At 39.5% G+C, this 24,861-nt stretch overlaps 2 protein-coding genes across 6 annotated transcripts in view; one reads left to right on the top strand and one right to left on the bottom strand.

Moving 5' to 3' along the window:
• The window catches only part of LOC104933933 (calcium-binding mitochondrial carrier protein Aralar1), a 10,766-nt gene extending 8,669 nt beyond the window's left edge, over positions 1–2,097 (bottom strand). Inside the window, exons 1-2 of one of the 5 annotated variants that reach the window (XM_027285204.1) lie at positions 1,973–2,097; positions 1,223–1,276 (exon numbers count right to left, since the gene is read on the bottom strand). In XM_027285204.1, coding sequence (XP_027141005.1) covers positions 1,223–1,276; positions 1,973–1,984 — 66 coding nt within the window. In that variant the 5' untranslated portion in view covers positions 1,985–2,097. The other 4 variants (XM_027285202.1, XM_027285205.1, XM_027285206.1 and 1 more) reach the window with 4 other exon arrangements.
• An 8,785-nt stretch (positions 2,098–10,882) lies between these two features.
• metap1d (methionyl aminopeptidase type 1D (mitochondrial)) lies at positions 10,883–14,853 on the top strand. The gene is made up of 10 exons (XM_019255060.2): positions 10,883–10,972; positions 12,068–12,228; positions 12,458–12,607; positions 12,689–12,837; positions 13,404–13,446; positions 13,533–13,696; positions 13,799–13,896; positions 14,011–14,058; positions 14,146–14,224; positions 14,576–14,853. Exons 1-10 carry the CDS (start codon positions 10,930–10,932, stop codon positions 14,658–14,660), a joined length of 1,020 nt encoding a protein of 339 aa, XP_019110605.1. The 5' UTR covers positions 10,883–10,929; the 3' UTR covers positions 14,661–14,853.
• Positions 14,854–24,861: the final 10,008 nt, after the last annotated feature.

Raw genomic sequence — 24,861 nt, 5'->3', positions numbered from 1 at the left:
TTTTTTCAAGGAATTCAAGCACCCATGGGAACCCGGAAAATACTACTACTGCTGCTACTCTGTGTAATGTGACACTAACCTATGAAACATTTGCATGTGCAGACATTACCTTCTGGAAGATTGCTTTCAGCTCAGTTGGGTCCCCACGTTTGGTAGATTGCACCTAAAAAAAAAAACAAACAACAAAATAAAACAACATTGTGACATTATATCAAATTAAAAGCTGCTGACTAAGGCAGTGTCGTTAACATGAAGCAAAACAAGCCAGTGTGGGCTTGTGTCTCCTTGAAACGTCCACTGCCCTGAAGGAGAAACACACACGACATGACACACACGAAGATTAAAAAACACACAACCTGACACAGCATCCCGTTTAGCAAGTTTGGCAGCTAGATAAATAATCGACTAGCAATCACACCAGACCTCTGTGAAGAGCTCAAACTAACACTACACAGCCGAGTAGCCGGCTAGCAGAGCCCAGACTACACATTCAGAAAGAGGACACAACCCTCCGCAATGACATGGAAAGATTTAAAGCAGGAAGAAAACAAAAAACAGCGACAGCAACTCGACAGACAGGCTGTGAAAAGATGCTACTTAGGACAGCGGCGTTAGCAGCCCCCTCCAGGTAGCTGTTTAGCATTATCTCGCTAACTTCGAGGTTGTGGATGTCTCATCAAGGCCAGCCGGGCGGCGGCTAGCCGAGTGAGCTACGCCCGCTCAGCACACCGCATCCCGGGGCAGCCTACCCGGGCAGCAGCGGGAAGACTAGCTTTGGTACTTCCTACACATAAAAACGAGCAGAAGGCATGCAAACAGGATGAAAAAGAGGTTTGAAATCGCCAAGAGAGCGATGCCGAAGTCACCTTGACGCCCATGCTGGTTTGACGTCAGTTACAGTGAGCGAGCGCGCAGCGCGCAGCGCGCGGCATCCGACGTGTCGTGGCGGCAGAACACCAAGCGAGTATGATAACTGAGTTCTGCATGTAAAGGCATCGGATCAAGCGCGTAGCCGATTAGGAAACATTTTTGTTTTCTCTTGGTTTATTGAGATAGACATCACACAAATTCCAAGCATTTTCAAGCACTTCACAAAAAATTCAAGCATTTTCACAAATTCAAGGAATTCAAGCACCCGTGGGAACCCCGAAAATACTACTACTGCTGCTACTCTGTGTAATGTGACACTAACCTATGAAACATTTGCATGTGCAGACATTACCTTCTGGAAGATTGCTTTCAGCTCAGTTGGGTCCCCACGTTTGGTAGATTGCACCTAAAAAAAAAACAAACAACAAAATAAAACAACATTGTGACATTATATCAAATTAAAAGCTGCTGACTAAGGCAGTGTCGTTAACATGAAGCAAAACAAGCCACTGTGGGCTTGTGTCTCCTTGAAACGTCCACTGCCCTGAAGGAGAAACACACACGACACACGAAGATTTAAAAAACACACAACCTGACACAGCATCCCGTTTAGCAAGTTTGGCAGCTAGATAAATAATCGACTAACAATCACACCAGACCTCTGTGATGAGCTCAAACTAACACTACACAGCCGAGTAGCCGGCTAGCAGAGCACAGACTACACATTCAGAAAGAGGACACAACCCTCCGCAATGACACGGAAAGATTTAAAGCAGGAAGAAAACAAAAAACAGCGAGAGCAACTCGACAGACAGGCTGTGAAAAGATGCTACTTAGGACAGCGGCGTTAGCAGCCCTCCAGGTAGCTGTTTAGCATTATCTCGCTAACTTCGAGGTTGTGGATGTCTCATCAAGGCCAGCCGGGCGGCGGCTAGCCGAGTGATGCTACGCCCGCTCAGCACACCGCATCCCGGGGCAGCCTACCCGGGCAGCAGCGGGAAGACTAGCTTTGGTACTTCCTACACATAAAAACGAGCAGAAGGCATGCAAACAGGATGAAAAAGAGGTTTGAAAATCGCCAAGAGAGCGATGCCGAAGTCACCTTGACCGCCATGCTGGTTTGACGTCAGTACAGTGAGCGAGCGCGCAGCGCGCAGCGCGCGGCATCCGACGTGTCGTGGAGAAGTCGGAGCGTGGAAACGAAAACTGCGCAGCCGACCCACGGATGATGAGTCAGCCCTCGGTTATTAAATGAACTCATCTCATTCACTCTCCAGAGTAATAATAATTAATGTTTTGTTGTGATAAAGGAAGTGTATCATATAGCGCATACGTAAACGTGCGCGTACACACGCACACACTCTCTCTCTCACGCACACGCCTGCCACTACAGTACAGCATACACAAACACAAGCAAGCACACAGCCCATGTTTACTTTCACAGGATTCCTTCCGAGCAGTGAGGAGGCCCATTCAATCTGGACTGTGCAGTAACACTGCTGCAACTCCTGCTCTGTGTGACAGACACATGTCCCATGAAGGATGTGTGAGAGAGAAAAAAAAAAAGGACCCACATGCTCCTGGTTGTCTTTTGCAACAAGCATATCATGGTGGGGAAGATGCAGACATAGAAAGTTATAAAACTCCATGATCTGATTTATTCGAATGGTTTTAAATCGATATCGAAAGAGCTGGAGACAGATGGGTGTCGATGCATAGCTTGATATTATTATTGTTGGATTTATGGTTTACACTGCACTTTTATTTTTGGGGGATGTTATGTGTTGTAATACTGTCTTTTGTTTTGTATCTGTTTTAATTTACTTGTGTTGGCCGGGTTTCCATTGAAAAATGTATTTTTAATTTCAATATGATTTGCTTAAATTAAGGTTAAACTATTACAACAACAAACGGGAACAAGAGTCCAGAATTTAAGGAATTTATAAAATATGTTTAAATGACATTCTGCCTTAAAAAATGTACATATACCCATTGACTTTCATGGTGTTATTTATAAACTCCTTACTGAAAATTAACTTTAGAGGACAAATGGACAAACTGTATAGTTAGAATCGATAATAATGTGAATGAAACATATTTTGACATGGTAAGAAAAGCACAAAAAAAGAACAAAATGGCTGAATTTAATATGCTGTTTTATTGTTCATGGCTGCTCAGTGTCACTCAAAATGTCTGCTGTGGAAAATATTGTGCCAACTGACTCTTCTTCTTCTTTTACACTGACTTCCCTCTGTCCCTCAGTCCACACTGACTTTGCTCCAGCATCCAGCAGATGTAGCAATTGTTTGTTTCTGTGCTGCAAAATGTTTACACTTGTAATCTATTTTTATAGCAGCCGACCTTGGTGAGGTGTCCATATGAGATCGACTGTGTTTGTTGTCACTGATAAGGCACTTCAACCCAGTAACCTGTTACTATATCTCCACTCTATCTGCACTACAGCAGTGGCATAGTGTGTGTTATGTAACTTTGTTTAACTGTCACAGTAATGTCGTTGTTGTAAGAGGTAAGGTGTTCAAGGTGTTCAAGGGTATGTTTGGTTATAGAGCTGGAGGTTAAAGTTATGCACTTCTGCATTTCTTCATACTCTACATTTACAGTGTGAAGAACAGCCACTAGTCACTTTGTGTGGCAGCTCAAGTTTTAAAGCCTTATGTTGTTGCTTAACTCATCCATAGATACATAATCGATTCAGTATAATTTGCAGAGGACACATTGTTTAGATGAAACCCTTTTGCCCACTTTTGTGTCAGCTCCACACAACCATTCGAACCAAATTATATAATACTTAAACAAATAAAACAAAACTTAACAAGATGGGATATCCTTCCACTTTCTCCATTTGGTAAAACAGAAACAGTGAAAATCATGTCGATTTTTACTCTGTGGGATAAACTAATACTCAAATTTGTATGAAAACATTATGTAGATTAAGTTAGCCCTCTATGGCATACTGTTGCCCTCAGGCAACAAACCCTATTTATCCTTTTTTCCCCTAACAACACCAGACCATATCACTGTTCAATAAAATCAGGGGCTGAAGTGTGTTTGGGTATGTGTCTTGGGGTGGAGCAGTCTTTTCAGGAAGCAAAGCCACATGAGGCCAGCAAACGGTAAGATAAATGTCACTTTTCTACATTTGAAAGTGAAATAACTTGGTTGAAAAAAATATGTGAATGTACATGAATATGTAGAAAAGCATATTTTATTGTTTATTTTTGTTTTTATTATTTTTGTGTTTTTTCATTCATTGCCCCAGAGCAACATCATGCAATTGTAGCCCTTTTGTTATGGCAATGTCATACTAATGGATGGAGATGTCTGAGATAGATAATTAGCACCATACTCAATGTACTCAATGCACTCTCTACTATTGCTTGTAGGAAATGGATGCAAGGACATTTTATGGTCGCCAGCAGAAGACACTTAGGGTCATTCCATCCGAAAGTGAGGACAGTAAACTTGAGGAGGACAGTGAGGAAGAGAGGACCCCAGAATCAGGTTTGAGAGCCAGTTAGGAGGTCAGGGACCAGTCAGTAGAGTAACATGTATAATGAGTTTGTGTGTGTCCATGTGTGTGTGCTCAAATGTGCAATATGTGTGTATGCGTGTATGCAGTACGTGTGTGTGGCTATATACATATGTGTGTGTGTATACAGTACGTTTGTTTTCTCCACGACTGTGGTGTACGTGTGTGCATCTGTATGTATATACATGTGTGTCTGTGAGTTGTTCCTGTGTGTGTGTATCTGTGTATACACATGCGCATGTGTATGCTTTTGTGTACATGTACATTTACATGTGTATGCATTTGTGGGTGAAGAAAGGCATATGATCAATTCAATTGTTCAAATGTCAAATGTGCTTCCTGCTTTTTTCAAATTTTATGATTGATATATTATCAGGGACCTAAAAGCTTTCAAAAAAGGGAGTGAAATATGTTTTCCACCCTAAAATAAAAAGTCATGCCACAGTGCTGTGCTACTTAAAGGAAAGGGGAGGTCCAGGTTGTCCAAGTCTAAAATATAATTACTGGAAATCCCAGTGCTGTGATAGAATGGATTAACAACAACCAAGAGGTGGGAAAAGGTCCAGATAAAACATTTTGCAGGAATGGAATCTGGTTAAAGAGAGACTGTGGAGAGCAATCTCTCTGTCTTTGTCAAGAAGCACATCAATTGTTGGCAATATAGATTTACTTCCATTGATGTGGGGTAATGGATGTGCATAGGTCTTGCAGTTTTGCAGCCTTCTCTGGGTCAATGTTGCCCTTCATTCAAAATACAACAATGCTGTGTTCTGGCAGCTAAAGATTTAAAAGTATTGAGTACTAATGTAATTCTAAATCATATGATATATGTATTTTATAATTATTCATCAGATATTACATTTCCTAGACAACACTGTAGTCATATGTATGTGTGTGTATGTGTGTAGTCTAATGTATTCATAATTGAGTGTTTACTGCCCTCCAGTGGCCACTGATTGCTTCAGTTTGATCACTGTACATCAAAAGCATTCATTATAAGCGGTAGTATTCAGTAATGTGTTAGGTTGCACTACTTTTTTTGGATGCAGGGATTCATTCATATTTTTGATAATAAATGGTAATATTGTTTTTGTTTGTTTATATGTGTTTTGAATTATATATATATAGATATATAATATAATATATATATAGAGATATAGTATATATGAGTATATATATATAACATATATATATATACATTCAGGTAATAAATCGACGTATGTCTATGGAAACCTCCGAGAACCGAGCCGACATGTTGAGTAGAGGGGGGCGGGGCTTAGAGAGAGCGAGAGAGAGAGGGGGTGGTGACGTCACACACGTCGCTTTGACGTGATGAGACGTCATAGCGGGGTGGCGACGTCACACCACGTCGTTTTGATGTGATGAGACGTCATAGCACTCTGAACTGTTAGTATAAGAGATCCACTTTTGCATATTTACTCATATCTGACTTCGCAATGATATTTTAAGATATTTTCACTTCACATTGAGACAGATTTTGACACAATAATGTTCACAATAGGTTTTCTTGTGGGTACTTTTGTCACTGTAAATGTAAAGCGACTTGTTAACTCATATTTCGGGCATGTAGAGGGGGAAGATGATAAAAATAATGAAACCACTCCAGAACCCGCTGGTCTCAGTGCACAGTGTGAGTTGTCTCGAGAGGTTAATTTAACAAAGAACACCTCCGTATCAGAGAACAACCCAGAACCTGTTGTTCTAAATAATCAGTTTCAGAGGACTCCAGAGGTTGATTTAACATCGTGCATCTCAGCATCAGAGAATGACCCAGAACCTGTTGGTCACAATGAACAGTGTCAAGGGTCTTGTGAGGTTGATTCACCAAGTAACACCTCAGCATCAAAGGACAACCCTTCACCCTCTGCTCCTGTTAGAGAAAGCGCAGATTCTTTAACAGGAACAAAAGAAACTACTACAATAGCATGTTTGGAAAACAGCATAGAACAAATCCTTGATTATTTCACCAATCCCTGCCAGAACATTTGCAAATTTCCAAATATAAATAATAACTGCTGGATGAACGGGACTTTACATGCTATGCTAAACCTGGAAGTTTTGCAGAACAGTTTAAGGTACCAAAACTCTGAGTTCTTTGAAAACATATCATGCACACCAGTATTTGCAGGCCTGTTTTTAACGGCCCTAAAAAATCCAGGAAAGACATTCACAGAAGAAGAAATGATAATGGTGATGAAAGACTTAAGTAAACTACCATCACTGCGTCTCTTCCAGACAAATGATGCACTGGATTTACTGAATCCTCTACTGCAATGGTTAGAAAATTGTGGCGTGAAAACATCTATTAAGGTAACAGAGGAAATGTGTGAAAAATGTTTCTCTGAACCTAGACTTTTGGACCTAGGTAGGATTCTTTTTTTAACAGCATCTGCCAAATATGACACAGTTTCCTCTTTAATTCGGAGTGCCTTGGGTGAAAGTCAAGACTCAGAAAAATGCACATGTGGTGGTATAAAAAGAAAAAACATTTATAACGCCCCTGACATTTTCAGCATATCTTTGTCTCGACCAGTCAAGTCTGGAAAAGTCTTTAGAGAGCCAGTAATTCCATCTAAATTTGTAGAAATCCCTGTGGGCGAAAACAGAAAACAGGTCTACAAACTATCCTCTGTCATCTGCCACACGGGTAGCGCTGCAAGTGGGCATATTTGGTCATACTTATTTGGTCATGACGTAATCATCAAAGCGGATGGTAGGCGAATATCACCATTAGCATGCAGGCTGGATGACATATCTGACCAAGCATCAATCTACATCTATGAAAAGATGCGCATAGAGTGAAACATGGACAGAATTTCACACCAAGCAAACATCACACTTTCAAAAGACCTCGAATCCTTTCATTTTAATGACAGCCATGCCACATCAAGAAAAACACACAACAAAGTGTCTGACGTTATCCAGCATGGGCGGACTGGGACAAAAAAAATCGGCCCTTGGACCAGAGCAGTCCACAACGACACCCCCCCCCCCAAATGTGGCCAGGACCGGCGCTGCATCTATGGCGCACGAGAACATGCAAACCCCTCCAGCTGCAAACCCCTCCAGGTGGCAGCTCATGTATGCTAATTTTTCTGTGGGTTTTCTCCGGGTTGCTCCGGTTTCCCCATATAAAATCTAAAGTTAAAATAATAATAAATTATCAGAGGATGAACCACAACTTGTTGCTATATCTCTAATTCTTTCGTTTTAATGACAGCTTTGCTACATCAAGCAAAACACGCAACACGGTAGTCCGTGTCTGAAGGGGACGTTATCCAACAACCACATCACATCATGACACTATGATGTGTATGCTTATATCTCTGTGGGTTTTCTCCGGGTTGCTAGGGTTCCCCTATATGAAAACTAAAGTTAAAATAATAATAATAATAATAATAATAATAATAATAATAAATCATCAGAGGATGAACCAGAACCTGTTGTTCTCTCTCTGATCCTTTAGTTTTAATGACAGCTCTGCCATGTCGAGCAAAACACGCAAGTGTCTGACATAACGAGATAATTAATTCGAGATCTTGAGAAAACAAAACGATAGTCTAGTGTATTAAATCATTGCAGGAAACATCATTTAGTGTAGCAATGTCAGAGGAGCAGTGTTATGACTGTGGTCATATTTGTTTGTAGTCTGTGTGTGTTTCTTTGTGTGCCCTGTGCTTGGGCTGTCTATTTCACATGCAAATAGGATGTGCCATCCCCAGGAGGCAATTGGTGGAATAATTTTCCGGTCCCGGCCTGTGATTGGCTGTACCTGAAAGCCCCTAAGATATAAGGAGCCAAGATGGCGGCTGCCAAGTGGACACCACTTCCTCTTCCTCCTCCACTTCCAACTATCGCCACATGTCCTTTTGTGAAATCGTTTGTATGAACTTAGAAATAGCTTTTTGTTTGAAGAGTAGGGGTGGACTGCCATTTTGTTTTGATCGTGTTTTTCTCCTGTTTTTGTTAGTTTAGGAAGGTAAGTTTATTGTGATTTTGATTTTCTGAGGAAAGTGATTTATTTTGTTTTGGTTGTTGTTTTGGCCTGGGTCCACCCTGAAGTTGATTCCTTAGTTATAGTTGTTTGAACATGATTTTGACTTTTGTAAATAAACCTTTTTTTTCGTGTGTACATAAACTTGTGTAAGTGGCTACTTGGGACTCGGGGAAGATGGAGACACCTATTTCTTGTTATGCTCTAGGCCCCTAGACTGGGGCGTAACAAGCAGGGGACACCTTTAGTGTATTTTGTATTTGTTCTGGTTTTGTTTTAAAACTCAAAACATTTCAAACAATTACTGAGTTTGAAATTCAGATAGCCAGTTTTGATTTTCAGGGTATTTATGACGACATCAGGCTCAGTTAGATTGCGCCTCCGATAAAGCTGAAGCCTTGCTAGCCGTCTTCTCAGATGACGCACACTAATGTGTACATGTATCGATTACAAGGCATAAAGCTATTTCAGCCTGTATCAGGCCTTTATTAAAGAGATATGTGATGCAGTCATCAATATTCTCCTGCTCCTCTGACATTGCTACACTAAATGATGTTTCCTGCAATGGTTTAATACACTAGACTATTGTTTTGTTTTCTCAAGATCTCGAATTAATTATCTCGTTATCACGGGAAAACGGGTGGAATAAAATGTATGTATGTATGACCCTTTAGCGCTTCTGTACTATAATGCAAAAATGCATCAAATCTTATTTTAAAATAATCCTAATAAAATCTATTTTCAAGTGATGTATTAAAATTAGGTAACTGTTTTTAAGTACACTTGCATACACTCTAGGTGGAAATAAATACTTAATATTTCTGCTTTTGTTGTGGTTACACCACTTGACATTTTCAGGGGCAATCAGTCTTTCCTTTTGTAAAAAATAGTTCAAAAGCTATTTGAAATTACATGAAACCAACAGAAATACAAAATATACATTTTTGCAAACCTGATGCAAACTTTTAAAACAATTTAGTAAAACATTTCTGAATTGCTCATAATGCGAACTTATTTGTCACTGACCCATGAACAGTGTCAGTGTCTTATGAGGTTGATTTAACAACAACAATAACAAAAAGTTGACAAAGTTACACAACGCGCAGGCGCTTCAGCACTACCATCTGTATGGTTAGATTTCTGTGGGTTTTCTGTGGGTTGCTCCGGTTTTCTCTGGTAGCAGCAGAGATAAAACGCACATGGATACATGTGCAATGTGTCTGACTGTCTGTGGGAAGAAACTCAATACGCCCTAGTGGATTAATCTGGCCACACATTAAAGATGATTAAAATTAACATCATTATTATAACTGTTATGGGAATTTTAAAGAAAAACCCTTAAATAAGGAGGATCTGATTCAAAACATCAATGGTTAAGTTGAATTTATTGTTCTTGTTCAAGAGGAGCGTTTCACAGTGCAACACACTATTGGGGTTACAGAGAAAAAGGCTCTCTAAAGAGCGTTGACAGTTGGTTCTTCAGTAAATTGTTAACAGACGATTTGCATATAATGCATTTAAACAGTTTTCTTCAACATATCCCCTAATGAGTAGCCAATATGTCCCCAATCTAGGTGTCACCTCTCTGATAGTGATGTGTTGGTTACGAATGATCCGGTTCTAAGAGCCGTTTATTCCATTATTTTGGTTGATAAATTAATTAAATAGTTAATACGTTTTATTTATATAGCACGTTTTTACACCGAATGCACTGACCAAAGTGCTTTACAATGTCAAAAATAAATAAAATAAAATACAATAACATTTAAAACAACAACATATAAAATAATAACAGCAATAATAATAACAATTAATTAATAAAACCAATAAATAAAATGTGAGGAGCTGTTTCGGAGCCGAAAGAGCCGGCTCCTTATAGTATGCAGAGCCAAAAGAACCGGCTCTCCAAAAAGAGCCAAAATTCCCATCTCTACTCTCTGACCTGTCCATGGGCCTCATTCTGTTCTGAAATCCCTCTATTCATACATTAACATGAACTTTACCTTACCCTGCCAGTCTCAGGAAAACAGCAATAAAGGCAAGTGCCCTCAAGACATGTAATAAATAGGAACAAACATAAGTTAAAACATCTAACTAGCTTTGTAACCCTGATTTTTATGACAATAACATTCTTTTAAGGAACTGTAATGTTTCAGTACATGCTGCCTTTTTGCATAACAACTACTACAGTTACTTTCAAATACATATATCATTTTTCATTTTATATTGTAAAATATTTAATGCAGGACTTTTTTAGTGATGCAATACGTCTCACAGGGCAGTCTTTCCTGTTTTTATCTGAACATTTGATAGCACAACACCATAGAAGTGAGCAGCAAAATCATATTTGACATTACAAATACATTAAATAGGTTTGCATGAGTTCATCTTGAATATCTACACAGTGGTAAAACACTTCTTGTAGTAGTATTAATGTATCATGTGACTCCCGAACCACGTGACCATTAGAAAAAAAGAAAAGAAGAAAACAAAAATGGCGGCGCACTGTTTTGCACGACTTACAGCAACAACATCAGGTACCGAGACTCTGCAGACAGCCGGCAACACCCGTCTTAACGTGACAACACGCCATGTGTTTAAAACACATGAAAACACGACAGCAGCTCTGATAGTTTGTAGGTGAAGAAGCGGCGTTTGCTGACTGCTGTTTTATTAGCTGCGGACTTCACACGCGACAATGGCGAGTTTATTATAGAGAGTGGACGAGGTGGCGATGCACATTTCACACACACACAGAGTCAGCATCAGTGACCGCTTCACAACAAGTTCAGAGAAGCCCAGCTAGTGCACATGACAGCTTAAAACATAATATACTACAACACTTAGACAATATAGATACACTTTCTACAGCCTCATTCAATTGTACACAGTCCTTTATCCCCATTTGTAGTTCTTTCTCATATTTGTATTTCTACAGTCACTTTCTACTTGTATATAGTTTTTGTATAATCGTTTAGCACAGGTTATCTTCTTAACACAGTTATATATTTATCTTCTGTGCAAATGTTTAATTCCCCTGCACATTTTTTTTTAACTATCAGAGTTTAATTCCTCTGCAAATGTTTAATTTTTTTGGACATATTTAAATTTAGATCTATCTCAGGTTAATTTTAACGTATGGTTACTGTGTCATAAGTTAATTCGAATGTATGTTTGTATGATGCTACTGGATGCTTGAATTTCCTTCAGATTAAAATAAAGTATCTATCTATCTATCTATCTATCTATCTATCTATCTATCTATCTATCTATCTATCTATCTATCTATCTATCTATCTAGCCTTCATTGGATAGTGAAAGAAGTGCACTGGTAACACTGTGAAAACGTGATCAGTCCAGCAGGACACCCCATGGAGTTATTTGATCAAGTGTACACACTTGGTCTAACTATTCAGCCTCCACATGAAGATGCACAGCAGCCAAATTTTTCTTCTTAGTGGCGATTTGGGCGTGATTGTACTCATCTTGTGGTTCGCACAAGAACCTCACACACTTTGTTGTCAGTCATTGTTGCACAGCTGACTCAGAAGAGAGCACCGTACTGAATTCATTGTTTGTTGAAAAGCGTTGTCAGAGTGCTCTTCATCGTGTTGCTTTCTTTTTTTCTCCAGAACTAGTTGGTTTCTTGCGGCGAGTTTGTTGTCCAAGAAGCTGTGGTCCCCCTACAGCACTGCTCTGTCAGCAACACCGACGCTTCTTCTGGAGAAAGTGGATAAGTTCTCATAATGTAGTTCGTCCAGCTACTGTTAAGCCTGCTTATGCAGTACCCAAGGTACAGTAACTCAAGGTCCCACAATGCTGCAGTTTTTTATTGATTCATTGAAATTATTACTATAACTGAACCCTAATGTGATAGAAAGGGCCTCTGTTTCTTGAAGTTCATATAATTTATAATTACTACTACTTTCAAAGGTGGAAATGACTAATATCTAACATGATTCTGTATTGTAGTTTGGTCTCCATCTCTAATGAATTACTCTATTTTTCCCCCCTGACTGTAGCACATTGTGCAGCCTGGCTATGTCGGCACTAACCTGATCCCAGAATGGCCAGACTACATAGAGATCAAAGGCCAAGAGCAGATCGAAGGTCTTGCCAGGGCATGTGAGCTAGCCAGACATGTACTCCTACTAGCCGGACGCAGTCTGAAGGTAAGGCAATAAATGTGCGTGTGTTTCTGTGTAATGACAAACAACAAAACAGCTCGACAGTTATAACCTTGTGGCTTCCAGGTTGGTATGACAACGGATGAAATTGACTTCATTGTGCATCAGGAGACAATCAAGCACAATGCGTATCCATCGCCTCTCAGATACGGGGGATTCCCCAAGTCAGTCTGTACATCTGTGAACAACGTGGTGTGCCATGGCATACCTGACAGGTAAATGGGCAGGACATTCACTCACAGCACTTAGGTCAGATTTAGAGACCACCACCCCAAATAGGAACAGTGTTTAAGAAATCTATTCATATAGCAACATCTAGTGTCCACAACGGGAACTGCATTTTAATATCCAATTTCAAAATAACTTACCAGCCAAATGCAAACAGTTGTGTTTAATATAATCTAAATAATTTCCATCCAGAATTAGATGCTACCAATGAAAAAATGACCAACCATTGGGAAAAAAACATTTTTATTTCAAAAGTAAAACACATTTAACCACATATAAATGAATGTTCCAAAGTTGAATCTACAAATGTTTGACATTTTGTAGAAATGTTTAATGGTGAACATGGTTTAGAAGTTTGTTCTTATGGATTATGGATTCTTCTTAGATAAATGTAATAAATACAAAATATAAATACGGTATATACTGTGTATTTACAAGGTGAGGTGCTATGTGGATATCCAGTATTATTATACATTACATTCTTGTGTACATTATTAAAAATGTAAGGGTTTCTCTGTATGCACCACTGATTCAATGTGCCTGCCTCCTTCAGTCGGCAACTTCAAGACAGAGATATTATCAACGTTGATGTCACTGTGAGTTGATAAATTCATGCACAAACTCAAAGATATTATTGCAAACACGATCGATCGGATCGCCCATTCTTGACTTCTGCCTAAAGGTTTATTTAGATGGTTACCATGGTGACACCTCAGAAACCTTCTTGATTGGCGAGGTGGATGAGGTTGGGCGGCGTTTGGTGGAAACCGCCAGGCGTTGCCGAGATGAGGCCATCACCGCCTGCAGGCCGGGTGAACAACTCTGCGTTATAGGAAACACTATAAGGTACACACGTACAACATATACACAAAGTGAATATCTATCCATCGTAGAGTCACATTAATGTTTTTCTAATATGCCTACTAATATTTTTTATACCCCTGGCAGTGAAATAGCCCATGCCAATGGCTTCCAAGTGTGTCCTTATTTTATTGGACATGGAATAGGCTCCCACTTTCATTGCCATCCTGAAATCTGGCACCATGGTGAGTTTGGATCTGTGGTCGGATGATGTTTTAAACTCCTTGTCTTTTCCTTGACCATGTCGCCAAATGTCTTTCTAATTGACAGAGCGTCTTCTTTTTCCTCTTTGTCTTCAGCGAATGACAATGACATGACGATGGATGAAGGGATGGCTTTCACAATAGGCGAGTTACCTTTAACCGTTTTTGCACTCACATGATGAAAAGATGCCACTGTGTTTGAGTGTGAGGCTGATACTGTTTCATTTGTAGAGCCCATATTGATGGAGGGGTCTGTAGAGTTTAGAATACTGAAGGACAAGTGGACCGCAGTGTCTGCAGATGACAAAAGGTAGGTGGTAGACAACTACAATTATCTTGGCTGTTTGTAGCTTTAACAAAACAATTCTTCCAGCTGACATCACTATGGCATTAAATATATACATATAAGGCAATACAAACATAAATTGTTGCTTTTCAGATTGTGTGTAAGTGAGCTCTAAATGCACTAGTAGGCCTATTTTTAAACTTCGGAGAACTAGGCTAGCTGTTTCCCCCTGCTGTCAGTCTTTATGCTAAGCTAAGCTAATCACCACCTACCTTCGACTACATACTTCCACACAGACCAAAGAATAGTATCCGTTTTCTCATCTCACTCTCACAACTATGTGCACTGTGTTGTTTTTGATTGACATTCACGCAGGTCGGCTCAGTTTGAACACACGGTTGTCGTTACATCTGACGGGGTGGATGTTCTCACCAAACTGCCGGAGGAGAGCGATCTGTGACCTGAAGGCATCAAACTGCTGACCTGCACATCAACAGTTAGAAATCATGATGAACATCACAAAGGATATAAAATATCTTTTGTGATAATAAAACACTGTTAAAGGACTTCAATGGTAATTCACCTGGATGTATTTAAGCCTGCTGTTTTGACCTGTAAAGTGTATGAAAAGAAATAAAACACATTTTACTTTATTTCGCTTTTAGTTATTAAACCCACATTACCACTGTCATAAATATGGACAGTTGTATGGGTGTATTTGTTATGATTATATTACTTATGCCAAAGCCAAACATCAAGAAACCACAAAACATTTTCTCCATAAAATATAATACAGTTTTGGCAAAATTAATATTATAGTTGGTGAGATAAAGCATTATGTACCTCACACTGGTGATTACGTCTGGAGCACAGTCACATAGAGCAAGATCATGTTGCAGAGTGGGAATGACAGAGACACCATTCACCTTATACAGCATAAAAATGATTTAAAATCTGTTATTTTATGGTAGGGAAGTTACACAATATTGCTTTTAAACAGGGATTATACATATATCCAGGTTGACAAAGGTGCTGTTTTTAACCCTTGACTTGGGGCATATACAAAGGAAAAGTGGCTACAAAGAGTTTACATTGTCTGTAAAAATCTTCTCCCCAAATTCAGTCTGTTGTTTTGCTAGCCCACCAGCAGCTGACCAGTAGAGGCAGTAACATGAGCAGGGCATTAGCCAGGATTTTAGAGTTGTCATTAATCAGCATCAATTTTTAAAATAAAATCAAAACAACTTTATAATGCATACATTTGATGTATTTAATCATTTATATTTTCTGTAATAATTATCCCACTTCACTATTAAATATTCCTTTAAATCATTCTCTACACTGCAAAGCAAAGCATGTAAATGTGTCAGCACAAAAAAAAAAAAAACTTTTTTCCAAATGAAATTCCCATTAATACAGAGGACATAACCTCATGCATAACCAGTTAATATCTGTCTCTTGGTAAGCGACATACTGTCTCACCAAGTATAGCCAGTAGATGGCAGCCCACACTGTAATAAATTGTACTTGGAGCATGCTGGCATCTTCGCTTCCCTCTGTTGACTCTAATTTGTTTGTGGCAGGGGAAAGCACAAAATCTCAGTATGTTTAAGCATGTCTTAAAGTCGGCACTGTTAGATTAGTCTAAATCAGGTGTAAATAATTAACCAATGTTTAAAATCTATTTCCAGGGACTTGTTTATGAACTGTCTGAGGTTTTTTTTTTATCAACAGATTTCAATGTTTCAATGAAAGATTGATTGAACGTGTTGAAAGAAAAAATCTAGACAAAAATGCTGCTTGGGGTGGGGGTTGTGAATTCCAGGCATAGCAACATCCTTTTAAGATATTTTTCCAGTTCCTACTATTTCTATCTTTTGTGTACAGGTGGGTTTAATAAAGAAAAGGACTGGGATCAAATATCAAATATCTCTTTTGTCTTTACTTTATTTACTCTATTTAAGCTTTTTACAGAAGCACTCTTCCAAGATATCTCTGACATTTCTCACTATGCACAAAGCACAAATTACATCTTTGTTAATACACATAGACACTGGATTGCAGTGTGAAGCATGTGAGTGACTACAACTGTCTACAACTATAACAGCTTCTCAAAGAGTGTGTCCTTAATGCTGTGTGGATCATTTATATTTTTTTGTATGCTTTTATAATGCTAATTCTTGATATGGCTGTAACTGGGGCGAAATGAAGATGCTTCAGACAAAAACATAGAAAGAGAAATTGGATTCCAGCCCACTGGGTGTGTTTACACTTCCTGCCAATGTACTCTTGACTGTGTGTGTGTGTGTGTGTGTGTGTGTGTGTGTGTGTGTGTGTTTCTGTGCTCATGCCAGTGCCAGTTTGTGGGTGGGGCAGGAAGGATTAGACAAATAAAGGTGGATCAGAAGTCTGGTCATGGACAGCCAGGAAATGATTCATATATATAATTTCATTTGATGCAAGACATTTGATGATAACGAGACAATGTACATTCATTTAGCTTTTATTAAACGTATATTATTACTTATATTTATTAAACTTGAAATCAGAATTTCAACTCAGAAAGAAAGAGTGGTGAAGTGTGGTGAAATGCACTTTTGTGGCCCAGGTTATTTGGTGAAGCAATACACTCAAATATTTGATTTTATTGTGTGCACGCGTGTGTGTCTGTGTGTGTGTGTGTGAGTGTATTTGTGTGTGTGTGTGTGTGTGTGTTTGTGTGTGTGTGGCTGAAGGAGTGTAAACTTCCTGTGAATCAGGATAAGAGTCATACAAACAATTCTTCATGTCCTCCCACCAGCATATGACTCATTAAATATAAAACATCTGAAATATCTGAAAAGATATGAAGAGATCTGACAGTAAGAATGAGAGAAAGTGAAGGCAAAGAGCAAACGGCGAGAGTGTAGGATTTAGGGAGGAGCAGGGAGTGGCAGGGTGAGGTGCTGGATTGTGATCATGAATTCTCTCTTATGCCTTTCATTCTTCTCCTGCATGTTGGGACTCATTCCTGTGCTCTCCTCCTGCTCTGCAGATCTCCTGTGAATCCTCGCCTGTTGTATGTTTCTTATCTTAAAAACTATTCCAGTGAAGTCTTGTGAAAGGGTAGGCCATGAGCCATGGGAAAAAACATTACCAAAAGAGTTTCGACATTTCTATTTCAAAACTATTTTTCACCATTTATTCTTATATTGATACAACCTTAACCAGATTTGGTTTAGATGAGTATCCTCATTTTATACATAATGTGCTGTCTTCTTATGATCTGTATGCATGGTTAATATGACATGTTTTAGGTCTAAAGTAAAATAATTGAGTCTGACACAAAATAACTCTTCAAAAGCCAGCGACTGGATTTCAGAAGTTTTCTATGAAAAACTGAAATAATGGATCTGCAACACACAACAGTAATTATTCAACACTCAACACACTAATTGTTGTACTTAATATATCAAAACAAGTGTGTATCGCAACATACTTTCATATTTATTTTCTTATTATGATGAATTCAAATGGATAAAACGGATGGTTCTCAAGTTCATCCATGTACACAACTCCAACATTTCCATTCAGTATTTTCAATGCATATGAACAAAATCAAATCTTTAAATATTTTGGATTAGTTTTAAATTAATTTTCTGCTTTGGCTGTGACAGAATGTTGGATTTCAGATCTATTTCTAAGAGATCGTCTGTTTATTCGGTCTGCACCTCCTTTAAATTTTGTTCTGTACAGTTATCTGGTTATTGTTATTGTTGAAATCCTTTACAGCCTTGATAGAGGTGTATGCTCTGAGTGTTCTTTCCCATGTTTCATTCTTTCATTCATGCTGCTCAGCCATCAATCCGTAAAACACAGATGCTGTAGATGTGTTTATGTATCTGCTATCATTTATTCCACCATGTGCGAGGACACCTCTCTATCTCTGGTAACATATTTACAGTCTGCTGTGTTAAATTGTTCTGTAACTCCTGAGTGAGCAGATTAATGAGTTGTGTTTCTCCCACGTTCTCACATTCCAGGTGTGCATACCTCCATCGCTGTATGCCTGTGAGACTCAGGCTGTGATATATCACACTCACCTGGGATCTCACTGAGGAGCACCACAGGAATTCCAGGTTTCCTTGGTGACCTGTATGACTGTGGCATTGACGAAGCGACTTATCATTGTCTGACTTGTGGATGCAGATCTTGCTGACACATCCACGGATGGCATGTACTGAATGTGACTGACTAATCATCTCTGTGGAGACTTAGTCAAAGCACCTGAAGGCCAAACAAAAAACAGCTGAGTGTGTTTCTTGAATTGAACATGTTCTGTGCTAGGGCATGTAGGTACTGAGTGATGATGATGCTGAGTGAGTAAACACCTTTGGTGTCGCTACAGTGACGGGATTTCTTCATCATTACACTGTAGTAAAGTGGATATGAGTGAAACAACCCAAAAGTTACTTAAGTTTAATACACTCTTCACCCATTAGGTTCAGACAGGATCTGAACCCAGCATGGTGGTGGTAAATCCATAGAGCCACACGCTCTCTTTGTGAGCATGAAAGCAAGTGTTGCTTACACTCTACTTATGTATTCAGGCTGTTATTTGACATCTTAATTGTGTGCTTTTAGTTTCATTGCCTTTATTTGTTCTGACTTATGTGCCATAATTTCACCTTTTTATGTTGTGTGTTGTTTCATCCTCCTCCCTCTTTTTATTTGCCAAACTGTGAGTGTAACAAGACTGCAAACATGATGCGAGCAGTCCTCAGGGGTAGTACGTAGGATCAGGAGTACTTTAAGCTAAAGACTAATATCAGCATGGTAACATGCTCACAATGACAAACGCTATGATGTTTAGCATGTTAACATATTTCAGTGTGGACTTAAGTGCAGGACTAGACTGCACAATGTTGCCAGTCTGTCCACTTACAGACTTACAGACTTATTTATTCTTTCAAATAATCAAGAATTACCTAAAATGAATTACCTAGATGACGATCTCTGAGGCTAAGCACATTTATATGAGGAATGTCTTGGTGTTAATTTAGGCCACATCACATATATATATGTGTCACAAGTTACAGTTAATCTGCAGGAATGCATGTGTGTGTGTGTGTGTGTGTGTCTGCGGCAGAAGGAGACAGTTGTAAACTCAAGTCACCACACTGGCGTGCTGAGGGTTCCCTCTAGATTGACACTTACAAGCTGGAAAACTTTCTCTTTTGACCTCTTGACTCTTTCATTGCAAGGAATGCTTTTTGTCTTTTTAACACAGTGGAAATATTTTTGGGGGAGTGATCGTGCGCTCCCACACCACAGATAAGGAAACTAGTGTTATCCCAGTGTGTAGCCTTGATTCCTGGGTGTTTGTTTGGCTTCTGTGCGCCTCTTTATTCCCTTTACTATCTTCCTGAGTCTAAACAACCAAAGCAGACTGACAAAATAAGAACAGGGGTGCAGTTTTGTGTGTGTGTGTGTAAATGGTATGCATCGCCTTAGGCAGCTCTGAGCGGTCTCTGATAAATGGCAACTGTCTGCTGTCTCACACATACATGTGCACATAAACACACACTGGAGCTCACTGCCCTGCACAATGGCCTCTCTTACTGTGTTTGGACCAGAGAAAAACCGGTTATGCAGCTCCAAGCAATACCCTTGTAGCTGTGTGTGTGTGTGTGTGTGTGTGTGTGTGTGAGAGAGTGTGTGTGTGTGTGCTTCACTGGGAGGTGTGGAGACATTAGAGTAGTGTCAGATAAGCTTGAAAGGAGAACAAGTGTTTTATTTCTTTATTTCCTGGAAAAATTTCCCCGGGTTTTCTTTGATCTGCTTCAAAAGAGTTTCACAAAGACAGACTCACCCTGACAGAGCCCACAATAATATTGACATCAGTGTTATTGATATACAATTGTTATACAATGCTATCACATGATATAAGTGATATTTATATCACAGTGTCCTGCCTTGATGAGAGGATGGAGAAGTAGATGAGCGACAGACATCTAACTTAGCTTTCCTGCTTTGACTCCACTCCTTCCTACAGTCTATAGACACTTTTAACAATAGAAACTGAGCATGTGTATATGTGTGTGTGTGTGTGTGTGTGTGTGTGTGTGTGTGTGTGTGTGTGTGTGTGTGTGTGTGTGTGTGTGTGTGTTTGAACGTACGGTATAGTGCAGTGGACCAAAAACAGAGGGAAGGAAGTTGTCTCTGTAGTGCCAAAAGAAATAATGGAATTTGTGAAACAATCCTCACAAGTTCAAAGGTCCCCGTCAGAATCGTCAAAGTGCCATTGAAACAGCTGAGAACAGCTCAGTATTTATGTGTTTGTGTGCACAAACATGTTTGTGTGTCTGAATTAACAATCAGTTCTCCCCAACAATGTATCGTTCTCTAGTTTCCAGAGCAGGCCATTCATTCTTTTTTTGTGCTGACAGCTTTGAGTTATGGACAGTTTGTGTGCGCTGGCATGTGTGTGTGTATGTGTTGAAGAGGAAGATTTTACTGCAACTTTTTACCCCACTTATCATAGACATCATGTTTGTTTTGCTATATTCAATTGGAATATTTTGCATTAGGTTGGATTGAATTAAGAGTACATTATATATTATATAATTTTATTTGACTATACAATATGTACTTGAATATTTTACTATGTATCACACTAAATTCAGCAAAGACACACTGTATACATTATGTTTTTTTTGTATTACCCTTAACCTAAATGACAGCCATGCTAACAGCTCTGTGAGGCCGTACACTGCTGCTTTGAGCTTAATGCCAAGGTCAGTATGCTGACATGCTGATGCTTTGCAGGTGTTTATTGCGTTTACCTTCTTAGATTCACATGTTAGCATGCTTACATTTGCAAACAGGGATTGAACACAGTAAGTACAGCTGAGGCTGAGGAGAATGTCATTAGTTCTGGAGGTACATGTTAATAAACCATAAGTTAATTTTTTTTTAAACTGGCGGTGGTGCTAGATGGATCTTTGTGTCATTATAATTCATCCTGAGGGAGTCATGAATATCAAATTTCTATCCATCCAATAGTTTTTGGACAAAAGTCAGCAGGGTTTATCCTCTGGAGACCATGGCTGTACAAAATTCAATGGAAATCCATTCAATAGTTGTTGAGATTAAGTGGTGAAGGCAACGTTTGAATTCAGGTTGTTTCACCAACTCCTTGATTTATTTTCTAGCTGATACACCCACAGTACAGTCTGTCTTTTACTGTTTGCCCCCGAGCCACTTTACTAGAGCAGCTTGGACCTAACTGTCTGAAAGAGTGGGGAGAGTGTTATTTACAACCCTGCCCATGTTTCCCCGGCCTGCCAAGGGATTGTACCGTCAACTTTAGTTTTTATTGCCTTGTCAACATTGCACATTTAATATCCTTTATAATTTCACTATTGTGACAGAAAAATAACAGGTATGTGTGGTTGTAATCTACCACCAACCTGAATCTGTCAGGAGAAAACTTTTCTGTTTTTGCACCTCCCTCAGGTTAGCTAATCTTTTTGAAGCACACCTGCACACACCAGCACTGGGACCCCTCCCACATCTACTGCTGTATCATATTACATCCTCTGGCCAGGGCTGGGACACACACACACACACACACACACACACTACTCGCTCTGGAGGTAAATGTACAAAGGGGGGTTGCAATTGTCCTGCCCTGCTGCTGGACAAGAGAGGTCATCAATTGCTTCTTATTGACTGTAATCAATACGCTCATCAACGAGGATAAAGGATCTGTTACCGCCTGCACTGTGTGTGTGTGTGTGTGTCTTTATGTTTTAACCATGAGTATGAGTTATCTGAAGAAATAGGATCAATACTGCGAATAAGAGATACCACATAGGGGAATGTAAATTAGACGTTTGTCCCCACAATGTCACTTGATTGTTAACTGATAGCTTTCCTCTCTTTCTGTTTGGCACTACCATTATGCACACAGCGTCCTGACCACACTTGTGTGTTATCAGTGTCAGCAACATCCTATGAGCTGAGAACCCTGTATCTCACAAAGGACAGCTCATCTGGAGTAAAAGCATTAAAATCATGATTTCTATGGACGTTAGTCTTTCACGTGATGTTAGGAATGCATTGAAATGCATGAATCCAGGACATTTCTTTGATTTATTAGTATTATTTCAACACGATTTGGTCATGTACTTGTCACTTTGGCTACAAAAACTGTGTAAAGTACATTTTCTTTCAGCCATTAGTGACCTCTTACCTTCCTCTTAAAAGAATAGTTTGACATTTTTGGAATCTTGTTTCCTTTCTCGGTGAGAGCAAGACCACTAAATTGATGCCACTCTGTTATCTGTACAGTAAATATAGTAAATAGTAATAAAACCAAGAAGAAACAGCTAGTCTGGCTCTGTCTAATCTGCCTACCATGTTGTAACAAATTTGTTTGATTCATAACAAACCTAAACTGTAAAAATATGCTGGTAGTTGGAGCCAGGTTAGCTGTTTACAGCCTTTATGATAAGCTAAGATAACTGTAGCTTCATATTACATAGAGACATGAGAGTGGTATAATCCTTGGCATGAAAGCAAATGTGTGTATTTCCCTAACTATTCCTTTAAGGCATGTTACTATGCACTGTGTACATTCAAACCCAAGCAGCCGACTGTTATCTGAACCCTGTCTGCCCTCTGTTTTTGTTGATTGTGAATTTTCAGCTGACAAATATTTCACACATTTCTCTGATCTGAATGAGAATCAGCCATAATATCAGCCTGAGATAATCTGCTGTCAACACATTAACAGGCTCACATAATCAATAGTGGTCAAGAAGAGTGAAAGTATCTCGGATAGTGTGTGAGTTCAACATGATTGTGAAACTGATTGTGCATGAGTGTGTCTTTATCTGTATCCCGAGGCTACGTGTTTCTACAGTGTCATAAAGACACACACACACCCACACACCCTTCCACTCAACTACTGCGCCACACCCTCAGATGTGTGTGTGTGTGTGTGTGTGTGTGTGCTTGTTCTCCCTTAGTGTACCTGGAGCTTCAGCAAATACAGGGCTGTGGCTCGGGCGAGTCTAGGCGTTGAATCTTTGACGTGTGTGTGTGTGTGTCAGAGAACATTGCTTTTACTGTCATTCCTCTACCTTAGCACCCAAGGCGAGTTTTTTCCTCCTCTGCTGTCGCAATACTGAATATGTTTTTCACTGCGCCCATACACATGACTCAGCTTTTAGCTCTGCGTACAGATAACTGCAGTGTGTATGCACATATAACAGGATTGTTAATTTGAAGTTTCCTGTTCAAGATTGAGTAAAATAATTAAAATGGTTGACTCTTTAAAAAAAGAAGTAGCTGATGATTATAGATTTGAGCTATTTCGTCTCTGACTCAGAGTTAATCAGCAATGATTCATTAATAAAGTGATCAGGAAACCAATTCAGAGATATGTATCTTATCAGGTGGTGATTCATTTAACAATCTACTCTTACGTATGTTATCAATATTTATTATTTCTCTGTTTATTCAGAGCTGGGAACTGGTTGTTTACTTTTTCATTATTCACAGTTAATTCCTGTCGTTTGCCTTTATCCTTACGTGTCACTCTTAAATCATCACTAGATGTCAATAAATCTATGCCCAACTGTAGCTGCGGTGCGCCTTTCAGCCTGTTTATGTGTAGACAAGATGTGTGACCTTTATTTCCCAGGAGGGTATTAGAAGAGAAGAGGAACAGGAGAGGGGGATAATGTGGTTGATAGCCTGTGGTATGTGAGATGTTGAGGTTAGAAAATAACAACAAATTTTTGGCTGGAAATAAACCCAGCAGTAGCCATGGAGGGATGAATGAGAGCTGGTGAGGCTCAAAAAGGTGAAGAAAGAGGAAGTGTCATATGTCTGTATGTATGTATGTTAATTAACTGTCCTCCTGTTGTCACTGTGTCAACGTGCTATCCACTGGAAGTTTATCGTGAAAGAACTCCAAGGGCAACTGGACTTAACTCACCTCACTTTGCACGCTGCTTATCAGCGATAAGGCCAATACCTGTTGCTGACCTTCTGCAGACAACTCCACAAATCACTGGTGACCGTGCAGCTGGCTGATACTCTTACCTGGAATGGGAACAACATGGTCACGTGATTTTTGAAAGGGATTCCTTGACTTTGAAGAAGGGAGATTTTTATAAGATAGAGGAATATTACCAAGACATCTGCCAGACATGTGACTGAGCCGGACAAAAAGAAGGTTTTGAAACTCTAATTCACTAATTGCTCTGCTATGAAAAATCTGTACACATCAAATTCACTTTATTTTGTCATCTGTTCATTAAAAAAAAAATCTAATAGAGAAATATCAAGAGTAAACTTGTCCAGCTTCAAGTCTTAAGTAGATAACAGACCTGTATAGAAGCCACATTCTTCCCTTGCCCTTTTCCCTTTCTCCACTCCCCTCTTCCACCATTATTTGTGCCTTTTATACTGTATGTGGGCAGTTTCTTTCTCCCTCTCCCTTTCTGTCTGCCTTCTTTCTTAATGTGCAGACAATGCCTGCGTTGTCTGCTGAAATGCTGTGTCGCGAGGACAGGCTTTGGGTCAGCGTCTCATGGAATGCCTTGAAAAACCTTGTACTGAAGGAGTGGGTTAATGTGCTCGTCTGTGCCCTGTCTGGTCTCTGGGCT

This window comes from Larimichthys crocea, chromosome XII, assembly GCF_000972845.2.
Source record: "Larimichthys crocea isolate SSNF chromosome XII, L_crocea_2.0, whole genome shotgun sequence".
Taxonomy (NCBI): Eukaryota; Metazoa; Chordata; class Actinopteri; family Sciaenidae; genus Larimichthys; species Larimichthys crocea.
Note: the sequence above shows the minus strand (reverse complement) of the source record. Positions and strands in the feature narration are given on the sequence as shown.

What these genes read in the sequence shown, in the direction of transcription:
- metap1d (XM_019255060.2), top strand. Translation starts at nt 10,930, where the DNA reads ATGGCGGCGCACTGTTTTGCACGACTTACAGCAACAACATCAG. An exon ending in ACTTACAGCAACAACATCAG is followed by an intron (nt 10,973 to 12,067) that starts GTACCGAGACTC and finishes TTTTTTCTCCAG; the next exon opens with AACTAGTTGGTTTCTTGCGG. An exon ending in TGCCATGGCATACCTGACAG is followed by an intron (nt 12,838 to 13,403) that starts GTAAATGGGCAG and finishes TGCCTCCTTCAG; the next exon opens with TCGGCAACTTCAAGACAGAG.